Source organism: Pan paniscus, chromosome 13, assembly GCF_029289425.2.
Source record: "Pan paniscus chromosome 13, NHGRI_mPanPan1-v2.0_pri, whole genome shotgun sequence".
NCBI lineage: Eukaryota > Metazoa > Chordata > Mammalia > Primates > Hominidae > Pan > Pan paniscus.
Window position 1 is genome coordinate 129,605,185 of NC_073262.2, and position 24,825 is coordinate 129,630,009.

General features: G+C 43.0%; 2 protein-coding genes across 8 annotated transcripts in view; one reads left to right on the forward strand and one right to left on the reverse strand.

Moving 5' to 3' along the window:
- The window catches only part of RHBDD1 (rhomboid domain containing 1), a 164,056-nt gene extending 148,209 nt beyond the window's left edge, over positions 1-15,847 (forward strand). For all 7 annotated transcript variants that reach the window (XM_063595295.1, XM_055109154.2, XM_034955301.3 and 4 more), the window contains one exon: positions 10,258-15,847. In XM_063595295.1, coding sequence (XP_063451365.1) covers positions 10,258-10,349 — 92 coding nt within the window. In that variant the 3' untranslated portion in view covers positions 10,350-15,847. The remainder of the gene's footprint in view (positions 1-10,257) is intronic.
- A 145-nt stretch (positions 15,848-15,992) lies between these two features.
- Positions 15,993-24,825, reverse strand: part of COL4A4 (collagen type IV alpha 4 chain) — a 163,432-nt gene continuing 154,599 nt past the window's right edge. Inside the window, exons 47-48 of the mRNA XM_003821828.5 lie at positions 22,851-23,137; positions 15,993-22,421 (exon numbers count right to left, since the gene is read on the reverse strand). Of these exons, the coding sequence (XP_003821876.2) occupies positions 22,158-22,421; positions 22,851-23,137 (551 nt within the window). The 3' untranslated portion in view covers positions 15,993-22,157. The remainder of the gene's footprint in view (positions 22,422-22,850; positions 23,138-24,825) is intronic.

The window sequence follows — 24,825 nt, forward strand, 5'->3', positions numbered from 1 at the left end:
GACAATAAACAACTCCATAATATTCAATGCAGCAGCCTCTGTAGCGCCCATCTGTTTCAAAATAACCCTAATTCTGCTTACGATGCGGAATGCTTTGTTGACTGGAATTTGTCCTAGTTTTCTTCAGCAGATTTAATGTCATAGGCCTCTGGTTCCACCTGCTGGCAGATATAAATACCAGAATGAAACTCCGGTGGATATGTTCAGTTGCAAGAAAAATCCGAGCTGTAGCTCAGTGGTTCTCAAAGGCTGATGTACATCGCAGTCACCTGGGAGCTCATTAAAACTACAGCGGCCTAGGCTCTGTGGCAAGCCCACCCAATCAGCAACTATTTCTTAAACAGCCCTCCTATTTCACACACCCACACCAACGTTAGCAGACCCCACTTCACCTGGAATGAGGGGTGCAGAACCCAGCAAGGTTAGGGATGATTCCAGACCACTATATCCTACTCATGCCCAAGAGTGACAAAGCCACCTTGAGATGCCCACTCCTACCTCTTCCAGTTTATCCAGGTAACTCTTAGTGGCAAAGGCCAAAGCTTTATTCCCTTGGAACTCATTTTAAAAAGAAAAAGTTCAAAGTGGAGAAAACTGAGGAAAGCACTACTTATCTAAGTGGTCAAGGTTAATGTCACCAGTGATAAGTCATGTTGACAGCACGTTGATATGTGATGAGGGCATTTCACCTCTGTGGTATTCTTCACCAAAACCCATAACCCCAGTCTAACCATGAGGACAAATAGCAGACAAACCGGACCGAATGAAATTCTTCACGATATCTGTCTGCTACCACTCAAGACTGTCAAGGTCATGGGGGTCAAGAAAGGACTCAGAAAGAGCCACAGACCAAAAGAGACTAAGGAGACTTGGTAACAAAATGTACTGTGGTCTCCAGGATTGGACCCCGAACAGAAAAAGGAAATTAGTGAAAAAAACTGGTGCGATCTAAATGTCTGGAATTTAGTTCAGAGGAATGTATCAATGTTGGTTTCTTAGTTTCGACAAATGTACTGTAAGATGTTAACATTTAGGGAATAGACTTGTCTGCAGTATCTTTGCAACTTTTACGTAAATTTAAAATTATTCCAAAATAAAAAGTTTATTTAAAAAATTTACAAGAAAAAAATAACCCCATCAAAAAGCAGGTAAAGGATATGAACAGATGCTTCTCAAAAGAAGACATTTATGTGGCCAAGAAGCATATGAAAAAAAGCTCATCATCACTGGTCATTAGAGAAATGCAAATCAAAACCACAATGAGATACCATCTCATGCCAGTTAGAATAGCAATCACTAAAAAGTCAGGAAACAACAGATGCTGGAGAGGATGTGGAAAATGGGAATGCTTGTACACTGTTGGTGGGAGTGTAAATTAGTTCAACCATTGTGGAAGATAGTGTGGCGATTCCTCAAGGATCTAGAACCGGAAATACCATTTGACTCAGCAATCCATTACTGGGTATATACCCAAAGGACTATAAATCATTCTGCTATAAAGACACATGCACGTGTGTGCTTATTGCAGCACTATTCACAATAGCAGACTTGGGGCCAACCCAAATGCCCATCAGTGATCGACTGGATAAAGAAAATGTGGCACATGTACACCATGGAATACTATGCAGCCATAAAAAAGAATGAGTTCATGTCCTTTGCAGGGACATGGATGAAGCTGGAAACCATCATTCTCAGCACAGTAACACAGGAACAGAAAACCAAACACCGCATGTTCTCGCTCATAAGTGGGAGTTGAACAATGAGAACACATGGACACAGAGAGGGGAACATCACAGACCAGGGCCTGTTGGGGGCTGGGGGCAAGGGGAGGCATAGCATTAGGACAAATACCCAATGCATCTGGGGCTTATAACGAGATGACAGGTTGATGGGTGCAGCAAACCACCATGGCACACATATACCTATGTAACAAACCTGCATGTTCTGCACACGTATCCCAGAACTTAAAGTATAAAAAAAAAAAAAATTGGGATGGGAGGACGGCACTGAAGAGAGACAAAATGTGTTGGAGGACATTGCCAAGGAGCATAGCATGGCTGCTTCTGTGCCCAGCTGCCAAAAGTCATGAGCAGCTAGCTGGTAGGACAGGCAACAGTCTCCAGAGAAGCTGCTCAGGCAGCTGGCCAATGAGGCAGGTTGCTGGTGTGACACATTTGCACTATCCCATCTCTCCGCCACCTGACGCCTGTGTCTCACTGGGAACAAAACAATCATGGACACTCGAACCTCTGTGTGGGAGTCAGAGGTCCAGGCCCCCCTCTGGGTACAGATGAGGGGCCTGAGGCCCAGGGAGGGAAGTGACCTGTGCCAGATCGTGGTGGACCCCAGATATGAACCCACATCTGGTTGAAGTGAATTCATTTGCCACAGCATTTCTCAGTGACTTGATATATTATCTGCAACAGAGTCATCTGGGTGCTCGTTAAAATGAAGTTCCTGGGCTCCAACCACCACTTACTGCATCAGAATCTGTGGTGAGGGGGTGGAGGGGATCCAGTAATCTGCATTTTAAACAGGTTCTTCATTTCTGTGCACACTTCAGATTAAGGACCACTGCAGCAAACTGGGCAATGGTTGCTGTTTGATGGAAACTTCTGTGCATAGGGCCAGGGCTGCTAAAAGCTGAGAATGGGAGAATCCAGCTGCCACCATTCTCTTAGGATGAAAGTCATAGCAGGTGGCAAGCAGCAGGGCCAGGACCCAGTGTGTTTCAGGAGGAGGCAATATTTTATTCTATTTTGAGCTCAGTGTATTATCATTTAAACACTCTTGCCCTCACTGCTCTTTTCTTTTTAAAATAATGTAATTAAAACTTACCCAAAGACAGTCTCAAGATCAAGAAGCAAGAGGTTGGGAGTAGGACTCATATCAGGGCCCTGAGGAGGCCACTGTAAGTCTCTTCCCCTGTCCTTCCCTTCCACTGTGCCCCACCTGAACATCTTCAGGAAAACCAGGTCATAAAGAGACAATGGCAAGTCTCCTGGACCCCAAGATAAAGGTCGGAACAGACAAAGGACCCAGATGCCTGGGAAGCCTGAAGCAGGCCGCAGTTTGGACCTAAGGAATCCTTTGAGGCTGCAGGGTCCCTGTAGTGGAGTTGAGCAAAGACTCAGGCCTTGCGAGGTGGAGAGCGGCTGCCCACACTGTGCCAGGCTGGCCCTCTCTGCGGACTGGTGTGGAATCTGCATCAGAAACATCAGAAGAGGCCGGGGGCTCCAGCTGCCCCTCCGAGCAGACACATTGGCCCTGGAGCTTCTGAGAGGAAGGTAGGATTTTAATATTCCGAAGGGTTTTCATACTTTTTCTATCATTTTACAGACCTCATATACATAGATATAGATGTATTAAGAGATAGAACGAGCATAGAGAATTATTCCTGTAAGAAGTTACAAACTGTTCTCTATTTTAGAAAATACTTGAGAGTTAACTACCAAGGCTGACTTTTGCAGCTGGACCTATCTATTGCCAAACCTTACTCCTTGTCAAAGGAGATCCTAATTCTAGATGCATCCAGTTATCCAAAATAAAGCCTTACTATTTGCAGTGAGCCTTATTTAAGGCAGAAGATGCATTGTTTCTGCTGTCTTTTAAACAGACCCTGTCTCCAAGTCGTAATTGAGGCAATAATACATTCTGGAGGTTTAGACATGCTGATGTAGGGGCTGAGGAAGACAACTGGAACATCTCATGTCTGAAGGAGAATAGGCAGGGATCTAGGTTTGAGTTCCTGACTCAGCCACTGACCAGCTATTTGGCTTTGCCAAGTTGCTTAAAATCTTTAAGCCTCAATTCCTCACCTGTAAAATAGACAAGGAAATTCTACTTGGAGGGATAAGTAGGATAGAAACCACTTATAACAATGTGGATAAATCTCACAAGCATAATGTAAATTGAAGCCACTCACAAGGCGTACATATTGTATGGATCCACTTATGGACAAAAATAGGGGAAAAATCTATAGTTAGAAATCAGGATCGTGGGTACTGTTGGGTATCGGGGTATAGTAACTGGAAGGGGGCTTGTGGTGGCTTATAAGTGCAGGAAATATTGTGGTATTTTCAGAAATATCCTCATATCTTGATCTGGATATTGGTCTCACATGTCCAGTTTGTGAAAATGAATCAAGTTATATACACTTCAAGGTGTAGGGGTAGGGGAGCAGTAAACAGAGTGAGCATGTAGCAATTGTCCCACAAATATTCTTTGTCTCCCTTTGACTTTTCTTTCTTTTTTTGGGAGGTGGGGGAATTCTAGAAGTCCGACCATATCTTGTCTATATTGCAGGAAACACTGGCCTGACATAGTGGACCTGATGTTATAGCTTTCTCGATTGTTAACTGGATTATGGCCTGTTGATTTTAAGTCATTTTTGTTCATTAAGGGTCTCCAAAATTAACCAACTGGAGGGGAGAGAAAAGTACAACAGGTAAAGTGGTAAACTAGGGGCTGAGTTGATCTCTGTTTCACAATGCAGGGTGCTGACCACTGTAAATCACAGAGATCTCCATTTCAAGGCTTCTTGTTTTGAGATTCCAGATATTATTTCAGAATTAGGGAATCTCCACTGTTGCAGTCTTGATTGATTGAAGAGATAGAAATGCGAATATTTTCTCTCTAAAGTCACATCTAAATATTACCTTTCTCGTAAACCAAAACTGAAATTTCCATTTGTATGAAAGTTATACCATTTTAAGTTAATTTCACACTATAAAGAGAGAATATTATAATTATTGACTCAAAAAGTAAAGTGTGGTTACTGTCTTTAAGCATCTCCCCTTTTCCAAGAATGTCTTGCTAAATTGTTAGACCTGGGGTCCCTTCAGGCCTTTTTGGTCTTTGACGGTAAATGACTTAACAACCATCCTTTCAGGGGAGGCATTTTGGAAGCTTTGCAGTTCATGGAATGCTAATAAAGTAACATTCTTGAAAGAGAGAACATGGGTCGCATGCTGCTGCCCTCATCTGACAATAGAAATCCCAGAGAACACTGGTGAATTATTTAGAGGTTTCCTGGTTTAGAAAAAAAGTGATTGCCTCTTTAGCTCCCTAATTTAAGGGAGAGATACTATGCTATCCTGCGACTCCAGTATAATTTCACTGCATGGCATAGTGCGTTCATCAGATCATGGGCAGGATCTATGAATACCAGCAAATCAAACATCTCTATTTACACGGATGGCGAACGGTAGGGAAAATGGCCATCAACTCATGGTGTTCCTTTTAGCAATTCTTATCTGGACAAAATTGCTTCTCTTCCCTTAGATGTAAAATGCAGAGGCTACTGCATTTTACATAAGGGTAGAGGACTGAACAGTTTTTCATCAAGAACCACAAATCAATAAACTTTATGATCTTAACTACTGGTGCTGTAATTGAGGTAAATCATCTTAACACGGGCAGTGTTCCTGAGGTTCTTTGAAGCATGCTCACTGCTTCTTTGAGTAAAATTGAGGGCTGACCTCCATTGACAAGAACACAGAGGCAAGGCTCATAAATACTCATATTCTCTACCAAGTTCTTTGGAGCAGGGCCGTTTCACCCAGGCCTGTAAATGTCCAATGTATGATTTAAGCAGAGAAAAGAAGATCTTGGCTGGACACTCCAGCTCTGTCAGTCACCCAGAGGCTCCTTCATGTGACAAAAGCGTGCTGCTTAATGAAAGTCATTAATTACCTTTTTATATCTATTTCTCAGAAGACAGATATTTAGTAACTAGCAACTCAACACTTTGTACAAAACACTGCCAAAGGGTTTGCAAACAGAATTGAGCTCTGTATTTTAAGAAGTCACTGGTTTTGTCATTTTATATATCTCTTTTTTGAGACAGAGTCTCGCTCTGTTGCCAGGCTGAAGTGCAGTGGCAAGATCTGGGCTCACTGCAATCTCTGCTTCCTGGGTTCAAGCCATTCACCTGCCTCAGCCTCCCAAGTAGCACGGGATTACAGGCCCATGCCACCACACCCAGCTAATTTTTGTATTTTTAGTAGAGTCGGGGTTTCACCACGTTGGCCCAGATGGTCTCAATCTCCTGACCTCGTGAACCGCCCGCCTCAGCCTCCCAAAGTGCTGGGATTACAGGCATGAGCCACCATGCCCAGCCCATTTTGTATATCTCTTATACAGAGTTAATTAATGATAGGAACAAGTAGACATTTAGCACATGATTCTTGATGACGTTAGAGATGAACAATCATACCATCCAATGTTCAGCAGGCATTTACTGTCATGTGGCACTCAGCTAATCATTTTATATGCATTATCTCTTCTAATCCTTCAACAACCCAACAAAGGAGCTACTCAGTATTCCCATTTTATAGATAAGGAAACTAAGACCAAGAGCAAGAGGGTAACCTACTTGCTCAAGGTTGTGTAGCTAAAAAGTGGAGGAGTTGGGATTTAATCACAGGTTGTCCAACTTCAGAGTCATGGAAGGGACCCTGGAAGTCCCCTTTTTCAGTAGCCTCCTCTCACGTATGAGTCAACTGGAGACTGCTGAAATGAAGCATCTTGTGAAGGGTGTCTCCACGAGTCCCAGGCAGAGCTGGGAAACTATCTCCTAATTCCCTACTAACACTTTTTCCTTTACACTCATGGGGACACCTCCTACCACCCCAAGGAAGCTTGTCCAGATTCTTTCCTGTGTGCTGAACAAATGTGAGTACATATCAGAAACACAAAGATAAGACCCTTTGAGAAAGCCTGCAGAGGATGCTGGAGGTTAAGGAGAGAGGTAGTAGATCATATGACACAAGTGGAAACTATAGAAACAATTTGACACATGAATGCAAAGGTGGGGAAGTAGAAGACAGAGTGTACCTGAGACTGAGTGGACAGCCAGGAAGCCTTGTGCCGAGTGTGGCTCCAACGCAGAGCACACACACAGTAGTCGGTGTAGGTTAGGGGCTGACATCAACTTTGTGATTCTCTTCGAAATAAGTTTTTATGCTTAAAAACATTCTCCTCAGATCAACTCATATTCAAAACAGTGTAGTTTTCAGAGTTGGAAACAAAGCAATTCGGCCATTCTTCAGAGAGTAAGATGGCTTTTGTATCAATAACACTGAGTTGGAAGGATTTAAAATACCCTTAAGAGCTGGCATGATTACAAATCGGGCATTATTGTGGTTTGGGTTGTATTGTTATACCCAAGGTCTTCTTGGTTCTAGAAAGCCGAACCATGCTAGTAGCCAGTGGAATTTAAGGAGACCCACGTGGGAACTTTAGAGTTACGTCTTTTATATCAGCAGAGTCCCACAGAATTGAGAACTTAGACTGGAACTTCTTATTTTTCTGTTTTTGGATAGCAGTGAGCTTCCCACATGTCCATATCCATGAAGAAAAGGGACACTGGGTTTGGGCAGGAAGGGCGGGAATGGTGAGAGGTGCAACCCTGAACACTTTCGGTGTGAGAACCGATGGCCACGTGGGGAAGTGGGAAAAGACTCAGAAGGTTCGCTGTTCTTCATGCTAGCTCAGTGACCTCAGATGTGTCCCTAACACCTTCTGAGCCTCTGTTTCCTCTTCTGCAAAACTGAGATGATTCTATTGGGAGTGAAAGCTAAGTGGAGAAGTGCACCTTGAAAGGGCTTTATAAAGAAGAGTGTGATGATTATTCTTCTCCTGACATGAGTTTTCTACTTCAGCATGTGGCATTTCTTTGGTTGGCTCAGCCCTGGTTCTCCTCGAATGCCCTGCAAATGGGTCCAAGGCCGTGTGTGCTGGCTGCTCCTTTTGAGAGCTGGACCTCGGGCATCTTCCCAGTCTGCCCCTTCTAATTCCTCCATGCAGTTCCCTTCATGGAAATTATTAATCTGCGGGCTTTTTCTTTTGAAGAAACGCTAAAGAAAACACCAGAGGACTCTGTGTTTCCCTCTGGGAGTCTGAGCAGTCTTTCAGCCTCCATGGGTTTCTGCCCTGTGGCCCGGAGTCAGGGTGCCACGTCGAGCTTGCTTCTGACTCTGCCCTCAGCTAGTTCTAACAGAGTTCCCAGGCCATCTGGAATGAGGTGTCAAGTCCTGGCCTGCACTCACAAGTGCAATTAAGACCAGTCTTTTTAAAAACAACTGTTAAAGGCAAAGGAGAATTTGGATCTCATCATATAAAACAGTTTTAAGCAATCAACTAATGGTGATTTGATTCATGAATATGTAATTTCAAAGCATTTACCATTTTGAACAAAGAGAGATTCCTTTACAAATACATATGGCAAAAACGGTGTCCAGGTTTTTAACTTTTAGTCTTACAGTATTCATAAAATCTTTATGGTAAAAGTTTTATAAGCCTATATAATATGTTTGAGTATCATCTTTAATGAAAGCTAACAAATTGGCCTGTTTTTCACTGTATCAAAATGCCTTGAAGTAGGGATTTATCCAGCAGAAGTGAGTGTGGGGGCTAGGCCTGCTCTGTTTATTTTGGGGTGTTCTAGTCAGGAAGGGTACCAGGGGTTGGGGAGGTATAATTCTCCCATGCTCTCAACAGGAAAGGAGAATCAGTTATGGGGAAGCACTGGGATCTTCATCAGTAGAGAAGCAAAAATATAAAAAAGGGGTTGGCTTTGACTGCTTTTTTGAATTTCTCTTTGACAACGGAAACTTCAGCTGTGGATTGAAAAGACGGACTCCGTTTCCCACTGCTTTCTCTAACATCTTTTCACTATGGTTTTAACAGTTGCCATGTCAGCTTATGCACAGATGGACACATCTTTGAAAAGGTGCCACTCTTGGGCAATGAGCAAGAGGGATCAACTGTTTACTTGCTTTCCCTCCTGGCTTAACTGTGCTTTGCCCACCCTCCCTTCCCAGCCAGGCCAGTGCTGCCAGAACATTTGGGTTCTGCAAATGGGTCCAAGGCCATGTGTGCTGGCTGCTGCTTTTGAGAGCTGGACTGCGGGCACCTTCCCAGTCTGCCTCTTCTAATTCCTCCATGCAGTTCCCTTCATGGGCAGTGAGTTGTGTCAGAACCTCACTGGGCAGCGTTGGAAGTCATAAGCAGGTGCTGTTGAGTCAAGTCCATATATTTATTGAACAGCTACTGTGTGTTCAGAACTGTCCCAGACGCTGGGGAGAGGGAGATATGTCAGGGGGTCCCCTACCATTTTAGAGCTTATGATCCTGGTAGGAGAGAACAGAGTGGTGCAGAAATGCCTACACGTCTGGCAGGATGTGGTGATGATTGAATGAAGACAAACAAACGGAAGGTGCCGAAAGCTGAAGAGTTTGAATTGGGAAGAGTTCTTCCATTGGTTCTATCGGGGTTGACCTAGCATTACAAGAGTGAGTAAGACTTCTGGTTGATGTAGGTGATGGGAGAGAGCCTTTCAGTGCAAATTACCAAGGTTAGCAGAGCTATAGTAGTGAAAAGGTACAGCCTTTTTGGTCCCCATGCTTAGAAGTAAACCTCTACTTACCCGTATCTATCAGTGATGTGTCTTCCTGGTTTCCTCATGGAAGCTCATATTGAAGCTCTTTCATTAGCTTTAGGTTGCTGGTTCCTTGAGATCAAGGACCATGTATTTTTCTCCCTTTATTACTACTCATGATGCCTGGGAGAATGCTTTCTTATGTAGTGATTGAAATTCTTGTATCATTACAAACTGTGTTTTTGGTAAGTTTGCATCCCCAAGAAACTCTTTTCAGTAACGATTTCCACAGTCCTTCATATGATCTTGAAATATGATGCCTACATCTTTGTTTACCTGCCCAGATATTGATCAGTATGGTAACTCTGCTCCAGTGGTTGCTTGTGTGTTTCAATCACGCATGATTCTTATTGGCCACATTGGGGCAGGAGGCGGCACGTTAGAGGGAAGAAAAGGAGCACCCAAAGGCTGATCAGAAGAAGCCAAACCAGCCTAGTTGGTGGGGAAGTTAGTAAAGGTGGCAAAAAGTTATATATGGGCATAAAAAAAAAAAAGACAATAAGCCCTTGAGATACTGTGTAAGCCTAAATGATGCAAATTATGGAGCACGATGGAAGGAAAAATACAAGTGGGAAGATTATCAAGAAGCCTCAAAATGAGTCAAATCAGATTCATGGCTGAACCACTCTAAAAATATTTACTTGATGTTGAAATTTAGTACTGACAGCTGAAGTTGAAAAATCTTTGTTATATTTCTGTTTTGTGTTAAAATGAAGATGACACCCAAGCTATCACTTTGTTCCCTTGGAATCCCAGGGTACACATGCCTTGTCACATCAGAATGATTGATTTTTCCTTTGGCTTTCTCACTACAGGAAATACCAGAAATAGCCCACCACCCTACGGGTTTCATCTCTCACCAGAAGAAATGAGGAGACAGCGGCTTCACAGATTCGATAGCCAGTGAGGTGGCATCTTGGGAAGACATGGCCTATTCGTGTAATTATTGCCCATTTGGCTCATTCCCCAAGCCCCTAATTCATTTTAATTCATTTTAAACAAAAGCAGAGTACACCGGTATTGCTCCAGATCGCTCACATCACCTGGGACAGTCCCATGGCCCCTATGAGTCAACTCACAGCTTGTGGGGAGTGGGCCTTCTCCCGGCCTTGTTCTTGCTCATAAACAGGTCACTTCCTCCATGAAGAGACCAGTTTCCACCCTCCCTTCTCTCACTGCTGACTCAGCGATGCCTCTGCCTCGGTCTGCTTTTGAAGACTGTGACCTTCACCAGGAGGTTTTACTTACACCAGTCGGGAAGATTAGTCCCTCATTCTGCCTGGAGTGCCCCGTGTTTGACTTGGCAGCGGGTGTGGAGCCATCCCCGCGTCCTCCTGGCGCATTGCCACTGCGGCTGTCCAGGAACAGGATGTGGCTGCCTTGGCCGAATGTTGTCCTACTCTCCCCAACCCCGGCGCCTCAGCTCCTCAGCTCCTCGGGCCCCTGCGTCTGGCTGGTGTTTGCAGGGCTTTCGCTCTGCTCTGGTATTGCTCTGCCTTTATAGAAAGTCTTATTGAAGAAGTGTAAGAAAGACCTAAGGTGGGGAAGACTCCTACACACACCATTAGTATCAGTGACACCAGCAATGTAGGTTCCCAGCCCCTTCCCAGTGGCAGCTTGTGTGTCCAGGAGATAGGACGTCATTTAACGCATCAGCAAAGTAGCAGCAGATGCCACATACAGAGTAGAGCGAAGGCATTTGGTGGATCGGTCACTAGAGATCTATCTTGCAGAAAGTATGTTTTTCCTCATAAAAGTGCCTCTTAATTGGCCATTGTACCAGCCACTTGTCCTAGCCAAATGTCCAAAACACGCCCTTGGGCCCCGCCACGTTACAATCCACAGATTGTCTGTCTGAGTCGTTTAAGGCATTTCCTGGTGCTTGTGTTCCATGAATAAAAGGATGAAGTCAGAAGATCACTGATGTCTTACTGTCAACAGAGATATTTTAAAAGAGAGAAGCAGGAAAAGATCTTCCTTTTTTGATCTGCAACTTATATAGTTTTCTGATTATGCACATAATAGATATGCCTTCCAGATGCATAAGGCAAACATCTGGAAAGAAATATACCCAAATCTTAGCAGGGGTAATCTTTGGGAGTGGAGTACATGGGATTTTGCTTTCTTCATTTTTATAATTTTATATTACTCTCTTGGAAGATGTGTTTATGTGTGTGTGTTACTTTTACAATCAGGAAAACATTTATATAATAACAAATATATAGTCAAGAAAACAGACTTAAAAATAAATACTATGTGTCCATTGAGAAAATTCACAATATAAACAGAAATACAAATAAATACATACACAATTTTAAAGTCACCTGTAGCCCTACCCTTAGAGGTACCCAGGGTTAACATTTTGGTGGTATTGTCTTATCAATTTTTCTGTTGATACATTCAGCAAATTTGGAGCATATTGACCATGGAGTTTTGTGTCCAAATCCAATCTGAATTTACCTGGAAGAGGCCTTGACACCTGCATGGAAATGAGCTAAGAAAACCACTGGAGCCTTGGGAGCTCTTTGGCCTCCTGGCTGGCCCAGTAATATCTGAGCTCCTTTGGTTAATTTATAACTGATGTAAAACTACATCTTCTTTATAATATAAATGGTACCTGTGAGTCTAGAAGCTTTAAATGTGTTTAAATTAAAATATTCAAGCTAAATGTTACTGCTCTCTCCCAAATTCTGTAAGTTTGACTCCCGTTACCCCAATTAGAAGTAACTTCTTTCTTTCATGCCACTTTTATAGCATTTGGTAATTCTGCTATGACACATCTTGCCCCTATTATTAACTGTGCACAGCTACACAAAGGTGTGCCTTCCACGTGGGAACATGGATTGTGAATGACTCTGTAATGAGGCCTGAGTCTTAGTTATCTTTCCACTCACTCCCCGTCTCCCCTTTCCAACCTCAAAGGCTCACGATAGGGGCTCATTACATGTCAGTATTTCACCAAAGTATTTTTTCCATTGTATTAAGAGTCCAGTCACTGTATATGGAAGTATTTTATTTTTATTTTTTTATATCACTTGAGTCCACTAGTAGTACTTCCTTGCTCTGTTTGACTTGTCAGATACAAAGACACAGGATTAGATTTTGGGTGGTAAAATTGTGATACGCATGGCTGTTTATGGAGTGGAACATCTTAGCGATGTGAGAAAGGTCATTTTAGTTATAAATGTAAACCAGTTACTTTAGCACAACAATAAAGATGTTCTGGAAATTATTATAATTATTTTAGTTAATGGACTTGCCTGTAACAAGTGCTTATGTTTGGAATGTCCATTTTATTTTATTTTCCTCTACAATAAGGAATCCCTAAAGTTATGCCAACAAACTGGAATTGGATTGAGAAAGACAAAAGCCAGTGAGCAAGTGTATTAGACTAATTATCTCTAGTAGGGAATAAGCACTTAGAGCTAATTTTTTAATTTGGTTTATTTGTTAGTAGCTCCCTGATTGTCTGTTAAGCCCCAGGTTCCCACAGTTTGGTGTGGTCAGTCAACTTAAGAGACCTTTTAATGCAGAATCTTTACTTGGTTCTGAAGAGGAGGCAGTAGTTAAAATTGCTTCCTCTTAATGACTCTGAATGTATTGCCTGTGATTCCAAAGTTGTACATAATTGTTCAGACCTCCTCCATCCTTTTAAATTGCCTGCTGCAGTAAATAACTAGTTTGAGTAGAACTAGATCCTGTCTATCTATTTGGCACATGTTCTGCTGCCTGGGGAGTAAGTAAGCTAAAGGGATGAGAAAGACCACCTCCCCCTACCCTGGAAATTGCACTGCAAGGCAGGGCGAGAATGGGGTAGCTGGCAGACCTGGCCTCCTTGTTCCCAGTCTTAGTTTTTCTGGAGAGATTCAGTATTCAGTAAAGAATAGCATTCAATTAGTCAAAATATATATATATAACTTCTTCCTTTCCCTTCCCATGAATCATTGCAGTCATTCCCTAAGTTTCTTCTCTTTCTGTCTTTTTTTTTTCATGGCTGCTAGTATTTTATTTTAGAATCACAGACTCTCAGCTTAGAGAGTCTCAGTATCTCAATTATTTGCTCTGTTCAATACTTGACAATACCTCCTCACTCAATTCTACATAACTCCAGCTTAGTCTTCCAAAATTCACTTTCATGATGCCACTCAGCATCTCAAATACCTTTCATTGGCTCTCTGCTGCCAAAGGATAAAGGTCAAAGTCATTAGCCTCAACAGTGGGCTTCAACCAGCCTTTGGACCTCAGCCCCATTTATCCTTCACAGAGGCTGGTAACTAGTCTCACTGCTCAGGCTGTGAGTGTTCCTGATCTTGTGACATTCTGTACTGTGCTTTTACATGGAACAGCTCTTTCCTCTCTCTTGGCCCATTCAGATCCTCCTCATCCAGCCCCCATCTGAATCCTGTAACAGACACAACCACATCTACACAGTTTCCACATACCACTTGGAATTGCTGGTTATGCTGCAATGAGAGAATGTCTTTGTCTTTAAATTGTAAGCTTCATGAGGGCAGGGACCATCTGTTTCTCGGTCTCTCCTCACAGTGCCTTGAGCAGTACGTTGTCTGGAATGTCAGAACCAATAAATACTTGTGGATTGAAACAAAAAGAGAAGCTCATTTATACTGTCACCAGTGGCGCACATAAACACTAGTGCCTGGTGCTTATTGATATCATTGTAGGTCTTTTTTTTTCCCCTTGAATCACGTCAAGGAAAGAATGATGGAAAGCATTTGCTGGTAGAAATAGAGACTTCGGGGCCTTTGTCAGTCTGAAGACATGTCCCACTGCATCGAATGCTGTGACCTGGTACACAAAGCTCAAGATTCCCACACGACCAAAAAGTGTCACCAAGGAGTCCCTGTGAGTAGTACCGAATCTTGCCATGTGCTTTTTACAGGTCTGCGTTGGATGTGTTTGTGCTAACGTTTTTTCCTTCTGTGGTATTTAGGGGCAGAGAGAGAATGATCTTAACATCTCGATCAGATGACAGATGAATTGGCAGATTTAGATATGTGATTTATACTTTAGAAAAACTAAAATGTTGCTAATATAATAGAAATCATTAAATTTGGTCATAATAGGTATTGCTGCTTGGGAAGAGAGTAGTGTCATAAAATCAATGGCATCATGTGGCTTAAAGAGACTCTTGGAATCTGGGACACACACAAGCAAAACCCTAGAAACAACAGTTCTGCTATGTGGCTCTCTGGATGCGAAACTGGATCCCTTCTCTAAGTATTTTGAAAAACACTGCTCAGCCACCTCCAGTGAGGGTTTCTGCCAGGAAGTTGTGAAATTACTGTGTCTTTCTCTCACTGTTTCCCCCTTAGATAACTTGTTTAGTGCCTGGATGAAAATTCTAAACACAAAAATCAAACGAAAGTTTGTAACTTAAGAGATTCATGATATTTATTTGAGATTCTTTCAAGTTATTGCCTGCCTCTGACCTTGAGATACTATCTCTTTACAAGATCCTCTCCCTCAACAATTTAAATCTATCTTGCATATCCTTAGTAGCAGATAATTATTAATGGAATTGAACAAGGTCTTCAGACTCTCGTTACAGAGGAGCACCAAGGCCAACCTCTCTGCTCTTCAGGGTGTGCACCCAGGGCCCACAGCACCTGGAAGCTTCTACAGATTCAGACTCCTGCTCCCCAGACCAAATGATCAGAATCTACATTTTAACAGGTCCCCTGTGGTTTATAGGCACCAAAGTACTTCTCAAATTTCAGTGCGCACAAGTGCATTTTACACCATTTATTGCATGTAAAGCAGACTGACTGCTTGGGGACCAGAAGAACATTTTACTCCTCATTATACAATTTTCCCTACTTTTATCAAACATAAAAATGATTACAGGTTGAGAATTTCATCTGTGGCTGATAAAATTATAACCACTAAGTATATAATCACTGAGGATGCAAGCTACCCCCTAGAGATAATGTATGAAGGAATTGCCTTGCTGGCAAATGGGAGAACAAAAATGACTAAGTTGGCTGGTGCTGCAGTGACTGAGCATCAAGTAAGGGCCTTCAGATCCTCCTTTCTCCAGCTCAGAGCAGTTGCCCTAAATGACTGACCTTGGGTTTCTAGGGGCTCCAGAGGTAATATGGTTTGGCTGTGTCCCCACCCAAATCTCATCTTGAATTCCCACGTGTCATGGGAGGGGACTCGGTGGGAGGTCTCATGGAATCATGGGGGAACGTCTTTCCCGTGCTGTTCTTGTGATAGTGAATATGTCTCACGAGATCTGATGGTTTTGAAAAGGGGAGCTTCCCTGCACAAGCTCTCTTCTCTTGTCAGCCACCATGTGAGACGTGCCTTTCACCTTTGCCATGATTGTGAGGCCTCCCCAGGCACGTGGAATTGTAAGTCCAATAAACCTCTTTCTTTTGTAAATTGCCCAGTCTCAGGTATGAAAATTTATCAGCAGCATGAAAATGGACTAATACAGGAGACATGGCTGGTTTTCATTTCTTTTTTTTCTTTTTTTTTTTTGAGACAGAGTCTCGCTCTGTTGCCCAGGCTGGAGTGCAGTGGTACGATCTTGGCTCACTGCAAACTCCACCTCCCAGGTTGATGCCATTCTCCTGCCTCAGCCTCCCAAGTAGCTGGGACTACAGGTGCCCACCACGTTGCCCAGCTAATTTTTTGTATTTTTAGTAGAGATGGGGTTTCACATGTTAGCCAGGATGGTCTCGATCTCCTGACCTCATGATCCGCCCACCTCGGACATGGCTGGTTTTCAGTTGACCCTGAGATAAAAGCCTGTGGGATCCCCCAAAATAGCTCTGTCCTCATGGGTTCCTCACCCCCTCCCTCCAGAACAGCTTGAGACAGTCTCCAAGCTGAGCTGGATGGGCTTCCTTAGAACCCGTAAAACAAGGGGCTTTGCAGTGACAGGAGCAATCCAGGACACCTCTATGTGAGACCCTCTATTTTCTAACCAATTCACGAATGGGTAAAGCTGCTGGGAGGTAATGGAGTAAAGGATAAAAGTATTATCTTTAGAACAGACAGACGAGGGTTTGGATTCTACTAGATAGTGACTGTATGACCTTAAAGTAGTTATTCTCTCTAAAGCTCAGTTTCCTTGTCTGCAAAATAGGACAGCTGTAGGGTTGAGAGGAAGCATATATAGCAGAGCCAATACTGCTGCTGTCACATAGTAGATGGTCAGGGAATGTTAGTTGAGTACCCTTATTTCTCTATCAATCAGGTAAAAGGTTGGCCCAAATACCAATGAAGTTCCTTCCTACTTAAAAGTAGGTCCAAGGCTGGGTGCAATGGCTCATGCCTGTAATCCCAGTGCTTTGCAAGGCTGAGGCAGGAGGATGATTTGAAGCCAAGAGTTTAAGACGAGCCTGGGCAGCAGAGCAGGACCCTGCTTCTATAAAAATTAAAAATTAACCAGGCACAGTAGCACATGCTTGTAGCCCACCTACTGGGGAGGGTGAGGCAGGAGGATCATTCGAGCCTGCGAGTTCAAGGCTCCAGTGAGCCATGATTGTACCACTGAACTCCAGCCTGGGCAACAGGCAAGACCCTGTCTCAAAAAAAAAAAAAAAAAAAAAAAAAGGCCACAAAGCAGTTATTGAATATCTGCACTCCACCTACCCCCATGTTTGGCTATAAAGAGAAATGTAATAATCAATACCTAACTCCTGACTTCAAGTCATGGTGGTTAAAAGTAACAATATCTTTGGTTTCATAAATCTCTTTGTAGTTGACTTTCACACCTTGAATCCTCCCAACAATGCTGTGAAGCAGGTGGTCTTATTCTCACTCAACTAATGAGACAGCTGAGGCCAAGAGGGTGTAAGCCCCATGCCCACTGACCACTGCCCAAGCAGCTCCCGTGGGGTTGATACAGACCTTCCCCCTGAAGCCTGCTTTCATTTCTCTTCTGCGTGCCATCACTGTGCATAGAACAGTGTTTCCAAGAGCCTCCGAATCCCATCCTTTCCAGCCTACACTCTTCCCTTCTGCAGTTCACACTTCCACAAGTGTGAGCCACATTACAATGTAAGCTAGAAGAAAAAAGTAAACCCGCATTGGCTTGAAAGAAAATAAATGCACCAGATAAAACACAGTTGTTTTTGGAAGTCATCACAGAATTTTATATATAATGAACCATATTATAAATCGTAATACAACAAAGATTTAAGTGCCAATGGCAGACCAGGCATCTTGCAAAAGTTACATGCTGAAAGTCTTTAACTTTACAACCAGAGGTTAGAGAAAGGGATGCAATTTATTAGACACATTTCACATTTTTCCCATGAATTATTAAATATTTAAGCACCATAAAATTCAAGCATTTCACATGGATGTGGCAGCCAGCCTTGGTGGTTTAAAATGCATTATGCAGAGTTTCTAGCAGATAATAACAGTGACAATTGCAGAGTACTGATTTTTAATGTCAATTGTTTGTTCCCTGCAGAACTTACTGATAATGTCCCTACAGGAAATTGTGATATTTTCTGTGCTACAGTAACTTTGAGGATTGAAATGAAACAGCATTCCCAATGACATTAAGAATTGGCCACATATAAATAATTCTAATCAGTAATTTATATACCCTGTGAGAATCATAATTCTGTGTAAAAAAAAGAAATATTTTTCATATTAGTTTATTTTAAATACAAAATGTGACCATAGTAAGTGTATGATGATGGGTATGCTAGACAGGTAATCTAACTTAATTTTCAGTGCAAGAGTAGCTGTCATGTCCCACCGTATTAATGAGGGAAATGAAGCTAAGAAAGTTGGCAAAACTCACCCAGGATAACAGCTGAAAAATGACTAAGCCAGATTTCAAACCTGGGTTCGACCAACTCTCAAGTCCTCTTCTTTCCACTATTCTTGCAGCCATACCAAGTAAAAGTAACAATTATCAGATTATTCCAGTGAGCTGATAGAAACACAGATCTAATATAATTTCCTGGAACACACTGAATGGTTTGCTTTACTATAATCTACACGAGGTTCAAAATAAGATGATAAAGCCCAATTGTAGTGCACCATTCCATTGACTATTTTTCGGAGCACCAATAACATGTATACAAACGTTTAGCAAAGATTTTATGCTAGGAAGCTCTTAAATCCTGAGGGAATACAGATTACAGCATAAGGTAAGTCATGTCACATTTTACTGAAGGGTCTTCTCAGTCGGATCTCTCAAATCTCATTTCTGAAATTTCTGTTAATAGAAAAAACAAAAATCTATTTTTGGAGGGGTGTGATAAGCCCACTTTGAAAGCTTATCAATTGGCTTTCTGGCAATAATTGTAACAAGAGAATGTGGGTATACAAATATGTTGACTATTAAAATATTCTGAAATAGGAAGTGGTTTATACTTGTAACTGTCTTGCTGATGAGCTGAAGACCTTATATGCAGAGCTGAACACCTAATGCCTAATGATGTTTATGGAATTGTCATTGAAAAAAATGAATTGGCAGTAATGTGTTCAACTCTGTGCTAGGCATTAGGCATACAAAAACGAGTCAAGCATGGTCCCTGCCCTCAAGGGGCTTGCATTTTGGCAATGGAATGAAGGAAGTGCACTGAGACATTAAAGAAGCAATGGGGAACGGAGAAAATGAGGACAGCCCCGTGCACTGCACAAGAGCAGCAGAAGGGAGCCTAAGTTTCCCCCAGGGAATTCACCTCCCACGCAGGGTAAACTGACCCCAGGGAGGACATCACTGGTGAAGCAGGAGCAAAGTCGAAGAGGTGCTGGGAGTGTCTGCAGAGCTGCACACAGTTCATCATGACAGGAAATACTCCTAGAGGGAACCCTCGGACAGTCCCCACTGGACCTTTCACCCCATAGGAAGTAAGTCATTTGGACTTCATGGGCAGCGGAGTCACAGAAGGATTCTAATCCAGAGGGTGACAAAATCAAGTTTGGGTGGATCTTAGATGGCAACTGGGATTTGAAACTAAGGCACCAACTGGGAGATGCCTATTGCAAGGGTGGAGGTGGAAGACAAAGGCTGTGTGAGACGGGCACGGGGCTAAAGAGGAGGTAGCCATCCAAAGCAGCGATGACTCAGCTTTCAATGTGGGGAGTGTGAGAGCAGAACGAAAGGGCCACTCATAGCATGGAAACCTGCCTGGATGAATGGGCTCCACTCACTGAGAATCAGAACCCAGAAGTAAGCATCCCAGATTTCCAGCACGGGCACAGAACAGCTCCCATTAGGGCAATCTAGGCACGTTCCAGTCTACAAGGTTGGTGGGGAGGCAGGGAGAGAAGGGTTTGATAAGGATCATCTCCAATAATGGGTTAGGAGAACAACTTAAAAGCTTTGTTCATCACCTCCACAGAGAAAGGGTAATTGAAGGCACATTGATATATAACCAGGTGAAGAAAATAATGGTTTAAGGTAACAGGATCTTCTATTCCAAGAAGTTATTTTTCCGCCCTTTTGATCCTTTAAAATACTTTTGTAAAATTAGAGGGCAGTGTTAATGCTGCATTTAGAGACAGCTCTTGTAATACTAACATTTTGAACAGTCTGATACCTTCCCAAGCTCACTGTGGAGTAAACTGTCTACATAATTTAGCCTGTGTTTGTGTGGGGTTTTTTTTTCTTATTTATTAACTTATGAAGATAATACTCTAATACCAACATTAAAGTGTTTAAAATAATTAGCAAGCAAGATACGTTTCTGATGTTCCATTTGTCACCCTTACCTCTTCCCAGAAAATGTTCTCAGGCCAAGTTCAAGATGAACAAGTTGAACTTTTAGGCGGGTTGACTTTTGGTAATAGATAAAGCTTTTTTGGAAGGAGAAAGGTAATCACAAATAAGATTGAAATTGGCTTAAGTTTTAGGTGCACAAAAATATTCAACATGCCAGAGCATGGTTTAAAAAATATCAAATGGGTCAAATGAACTAGGAAATATTCTGCTACATCAAGAAAATATTTCATCTTAAAATACACATTTTTCTTTTTACCAGAAAATACTCTTAAAATAAATTGCCACCCCGGGGGCAGCCCATAGCAAAACTCATTTGAAATGTGTTCTGCATATAAGAGCTCATTACAAATCAAGGTTTGGCAAGGAAAACATTTCTTATAGACAAAATTTTAATTGAGTTTTTCTTCTCAATTATTTTTAAGTGCACGGAAACAAAGCACTAAAATGAGTGTCACGCTCATGAGAAATTTCTTTAGTTTTTTCTAAAATGCCTTTTTCTTTTAGATGAGGAAGGTGAGTTTCCTAAAAATTTTTTCCAACAAATCTTTTAAATTTAGGATTAGATCACCAAATTCCTAGCAAAATAGAAAAAGGGATCTTTTGCTTTACAGAAAAAATAATCATTATAAATTGACACACATTCTAAACTTTTTTAGAAAATACTAATGCCAAATGTCAAACTGTTGCCTTGGTACAAGACTGATATGAAATATAAGAATGTCTTTAAAATTGGCAAAATGGGATGCTCCTGTAACAGCCAACCACGGGAGCATAAAATTCAAATTATAAATTGTCTTTGTTTCGTTTAAAGATAGATAGTGCCATGTCCTCCTGATGGGGTAACCCTGACTTAAATGAATCTTCTTACCTAAGTTTAATTAAGTCGGCCCTTAATTTTCTCCCAAGTGCATAATGATAGCTCTGTCACGTCCCTGTGTGAGCTGCCATTATGTGTGTGGAGCAAAGTGTCCGTTGTGAGTGCAAGAAGCTGTGCAGGCTCTCCTGGGGAGGGGAGTGAGATGCTTTGTATGAAGCGTGTGCCTGCCTGAGTGAGCCCCATGTAGCGCCAGTCCCATTAGCACGCATGCACCTGTGACACGCCGGACCCCGACTGGGGAAAAGCAGTCTGTCTGGAAGTTCACTGCAATGGGGAGTCAATTTTTGTGAATAACTACCTTAATATTCACTAATAGCTTTTAGGCTCCTAATCTCTTATTGAATATTTTTTTTTCCATAATTGCTACTTTTCAAAAGGGTTGCCAAAGTAGGCATTTCTATTCTCTGAAAAATACAGAAGAGAACATAATGTTTTATATTCATCTGTGATGTGTTTATGCTAATGTCGCATCTCTGGAATACGGCGACTGTGGGCCTTCCTGCCATCATGATTCATTCTCCTTTGAAAGGAACTGTTAACGCTGGCAGTGTGAATTTTTTTTTTCTTCTTTAAAAAAAATTTCTCTTTGGGTCATGGTTTTACCATTATTTAAAGTATATGGAAAAATAGATTACAGAGGAAATCATTTTGAAATGTTGAAAATCTCTGCTTTCTAGTTTCATTCATTGACCTGTTTATTTTTTCCTATAAAATCCATCCAGAAGCCCACTGTATTATAGAGGAATTGACTTCAATTGTTTGAGATACTGTTAACCCAAGAATGAAGTTTTCAGTAATGTAATTTGTAATCTGGCCTTTATCATCTACTTGCCTTTCTGAGAATTAGCATATTTTTAAGTAAAGCCAGTTCTTCGATCATCCTCAGTAAAATAAGAGTATCTAGGTTCCCTAGATTGGGAGGTCCAAACAAATCCATCCGTGCAGCATTTGCTTAATGTGTAAGGAACCAGAGGACTCTGGGAATAACCACGACAAAACAGAAGGAACCACTGAAAGGGAGTCCAAAATGAGCACCATGACGTCTCTTAGCACAGTCTAGGAAGTCTTAGCCCCCTAGGAAGTTTCTCTTGGCCACGTGTTGGTGAATTTCGCATTCTCTAGCTATACTTCACGCAGACCTGGCACCGGCTGATTTTCTGGCGTTGGGCCTGGCTTTCTTTTAAGGTGTCTGGTGCTGGAGCAGAGGAAAACTGCAAGTCTGCTTTCACCGTTGTGAGCCAGAAGCTATACTTATTTGCAAAAAAGTGGCAAGTTCCCTGCCGGCCCTGGCATTCAAGGAATGGTGCTGCTCTGAAATCTTCCAGGCAGCTGCCAGGTGACATAAGGGCCTGCCCTCCTCCTTGGTCCCCAGCTCCTGTGTGCTACCCAGAAAACAAGAGAGCATTAGGGCTCAGACACACACAGACAACCCCAGACCCAATCAGGGACACACCCAGGTTTGGGTCTCATCTTAACATTTTTCCTTAGATTATTCCATAAAGAACAAAATACAAGCGCTGAAAAGGAGTCGTAGTCAGCATGGTAAGTATGCACACAAATTGGCTCCAGTTTCACTGATGGCTGAAGCAAACTCATCTTCTAAATTCTACCAATGTGATCAAAATCAATCACAAGTGTTTTTAAAAGATAACGGCCCTGCATCCCAACAGGCTATGGTTTGCAACAGTCCCCGTGACCTTATGTCCTAAGCGCAGAGTGCTCAGAATTACTGTCCAATCCAGAGAGAAATGGCGAGAGAAGGTGTTAGGAAATGGTGAATGTGCCAGGGTTTTCAAGGGCATGGGACTCACCATCAGGAATGAATACCCGATCCAGAGGCTCCTCCAGGTCTGCGGACATGGGGGGATGGACTGGTCCTGGCTGTGCACCGCCACCGCCTGGGCCGGGGCCTCGCATACCGCACAGCGGCTGACATAGGGGCGGATCGCCTCTTCAGAGAGTGGCATCATGGGGAGGGGCGCAGCGCTGGCCAGCCAGTAGGATCTGTCGTTTCTCTGGGCATAGTGGCACACCTGGTGGATGTTGCAGTAGGCAAAGGGCAGCGTGCTAAACACGGGAAGGCAAGACCCTGCCAGACCTTGGGAGGGGAAGAAGAGACAGCTGGTGTCCAAGCACCCCATGTAGGTGTTCCCAGACCCTTCCTTCCTCCATCTGGCCTTTGCAGATACGTGTTCTGAAATCTGGAGGCCCTCGCCAAAGCCTACTTCTGTGGTGAGGAAGCCATTTCTGACACCTCCCTGGTCCTGTGGGCCAGCCCTCATCCCCTCATCCCTCACTCGAGCCAAGCAGGGGGCCAGGTGCTGGAGGTGGGCACCGAGCACATCTCTGTGTTCAGGAAGCTCATGGCCTAGCAGGGAACTGGATGAGCAAACAAGCAATGAAAATACAGCACAACAAGCCCTAAGAATGAGAAGTGTGGGGTTCCGGGACCTCAAGGAAGGATAACTGGAATATGTGATTTTAAGTTAGGACTTGAAATATGAAGAGGATTTAGCCAGGCTTGGAGATGGTGGTAGTGACTACTCAAAAGAGAGATATAGCGTCAGAGGGGGTTGGATATAAGGGATCGTGGAGCTCACAGAACTCAGACATGTTCAGTGCAGGGACTATGAGGAGAGGGTGTCTGCACTGTCTGTCTCAGGAGTGTCCAGTGATAAATCAGACCATTGGATGTGGCCTTTGTCAATCTCGTTAAGGAGTTTGGACTTTATCCCAAGAGTTCTGCAGAGTTTTAAGATGTGTGCTCTGGTTAGAACAAGGGGGGAGAAGCAAGACGGATGGTACAAAGACCAGGCAGGAAAGAAATTGATGGCAGAGGGAGAGAAGGAGAGAAGGAAACAGATTCAGGATATTAACATCACTTCCTCCTTTCTCCTGTGCTCAAAGAAACTAGCCCCTTGTGATGGGAAAGGACATGGCCAAACCCAAGGGAGAAATGCAGGGGATGTACAAGTAGTTGCCAGCCCAGGCTTGCACTCTTTGACTACCCTTTTTAACAGCTGGGGTCACTGCCTAGTGAGAGCAATGGCGAGCACCTCACCGTCAACTGTCCCCGTCAGCATATCCTTCCTGCACCTTCCATTCTAACCATGATTTTCTTGGAAAGACAGTGTTTCCTGGCAGCCAGGTACTTAAGCCTTTGACTTGAAATCAGTCCCGCAGCTTGCAAATCTACTATTGAAAATTGACAAGGGCTGGGCACGGTGGCTTACACCTGTAATCCCAGCACTATGGGAGGCCAAGGCGGGAAGATCACCTGAGGTCAGATATTCGAGACCTACCTGGCCGCAAGACCCCAGCTCTACTAAAAATACAAAAATTATCCAGGCATGGTGGCACAAGTCTGTAGTCTCAGCTACTCAGGAGGCTGAGGCAGGAGAATCGCTTGAACCCTGGAGGTGGGGGTTGCAGTGAGCCAAGGTTGTGCCACTGCACTCCAGCCTGGGCAACAGAGCAAGACTCCATCTCAAAAAAAAAAAAAAGAGGAAAAGAGAAGAGAAGACAAAAGAGAAGAGAAGAGAGAAGAGGGGAGGGGAGGGGAAGAGAGGAGAGCGGAGAAGTGACAAGGAGCACCAAAAGATGACCCTCAAAATAAAGTTCTGTAATTTAAATTGGAGTAGGGTAGGGAGTTGATGCTGGCAAGTGCCGTAACATAACCATCAGCATGCTGTGGCTGCACCATTTTACATGTAAGTACAGGAACTGACCACATTCTGGTTAATTTACATTTGGAAGCAAAAAGTACATTTGATAACAGAGTTACAT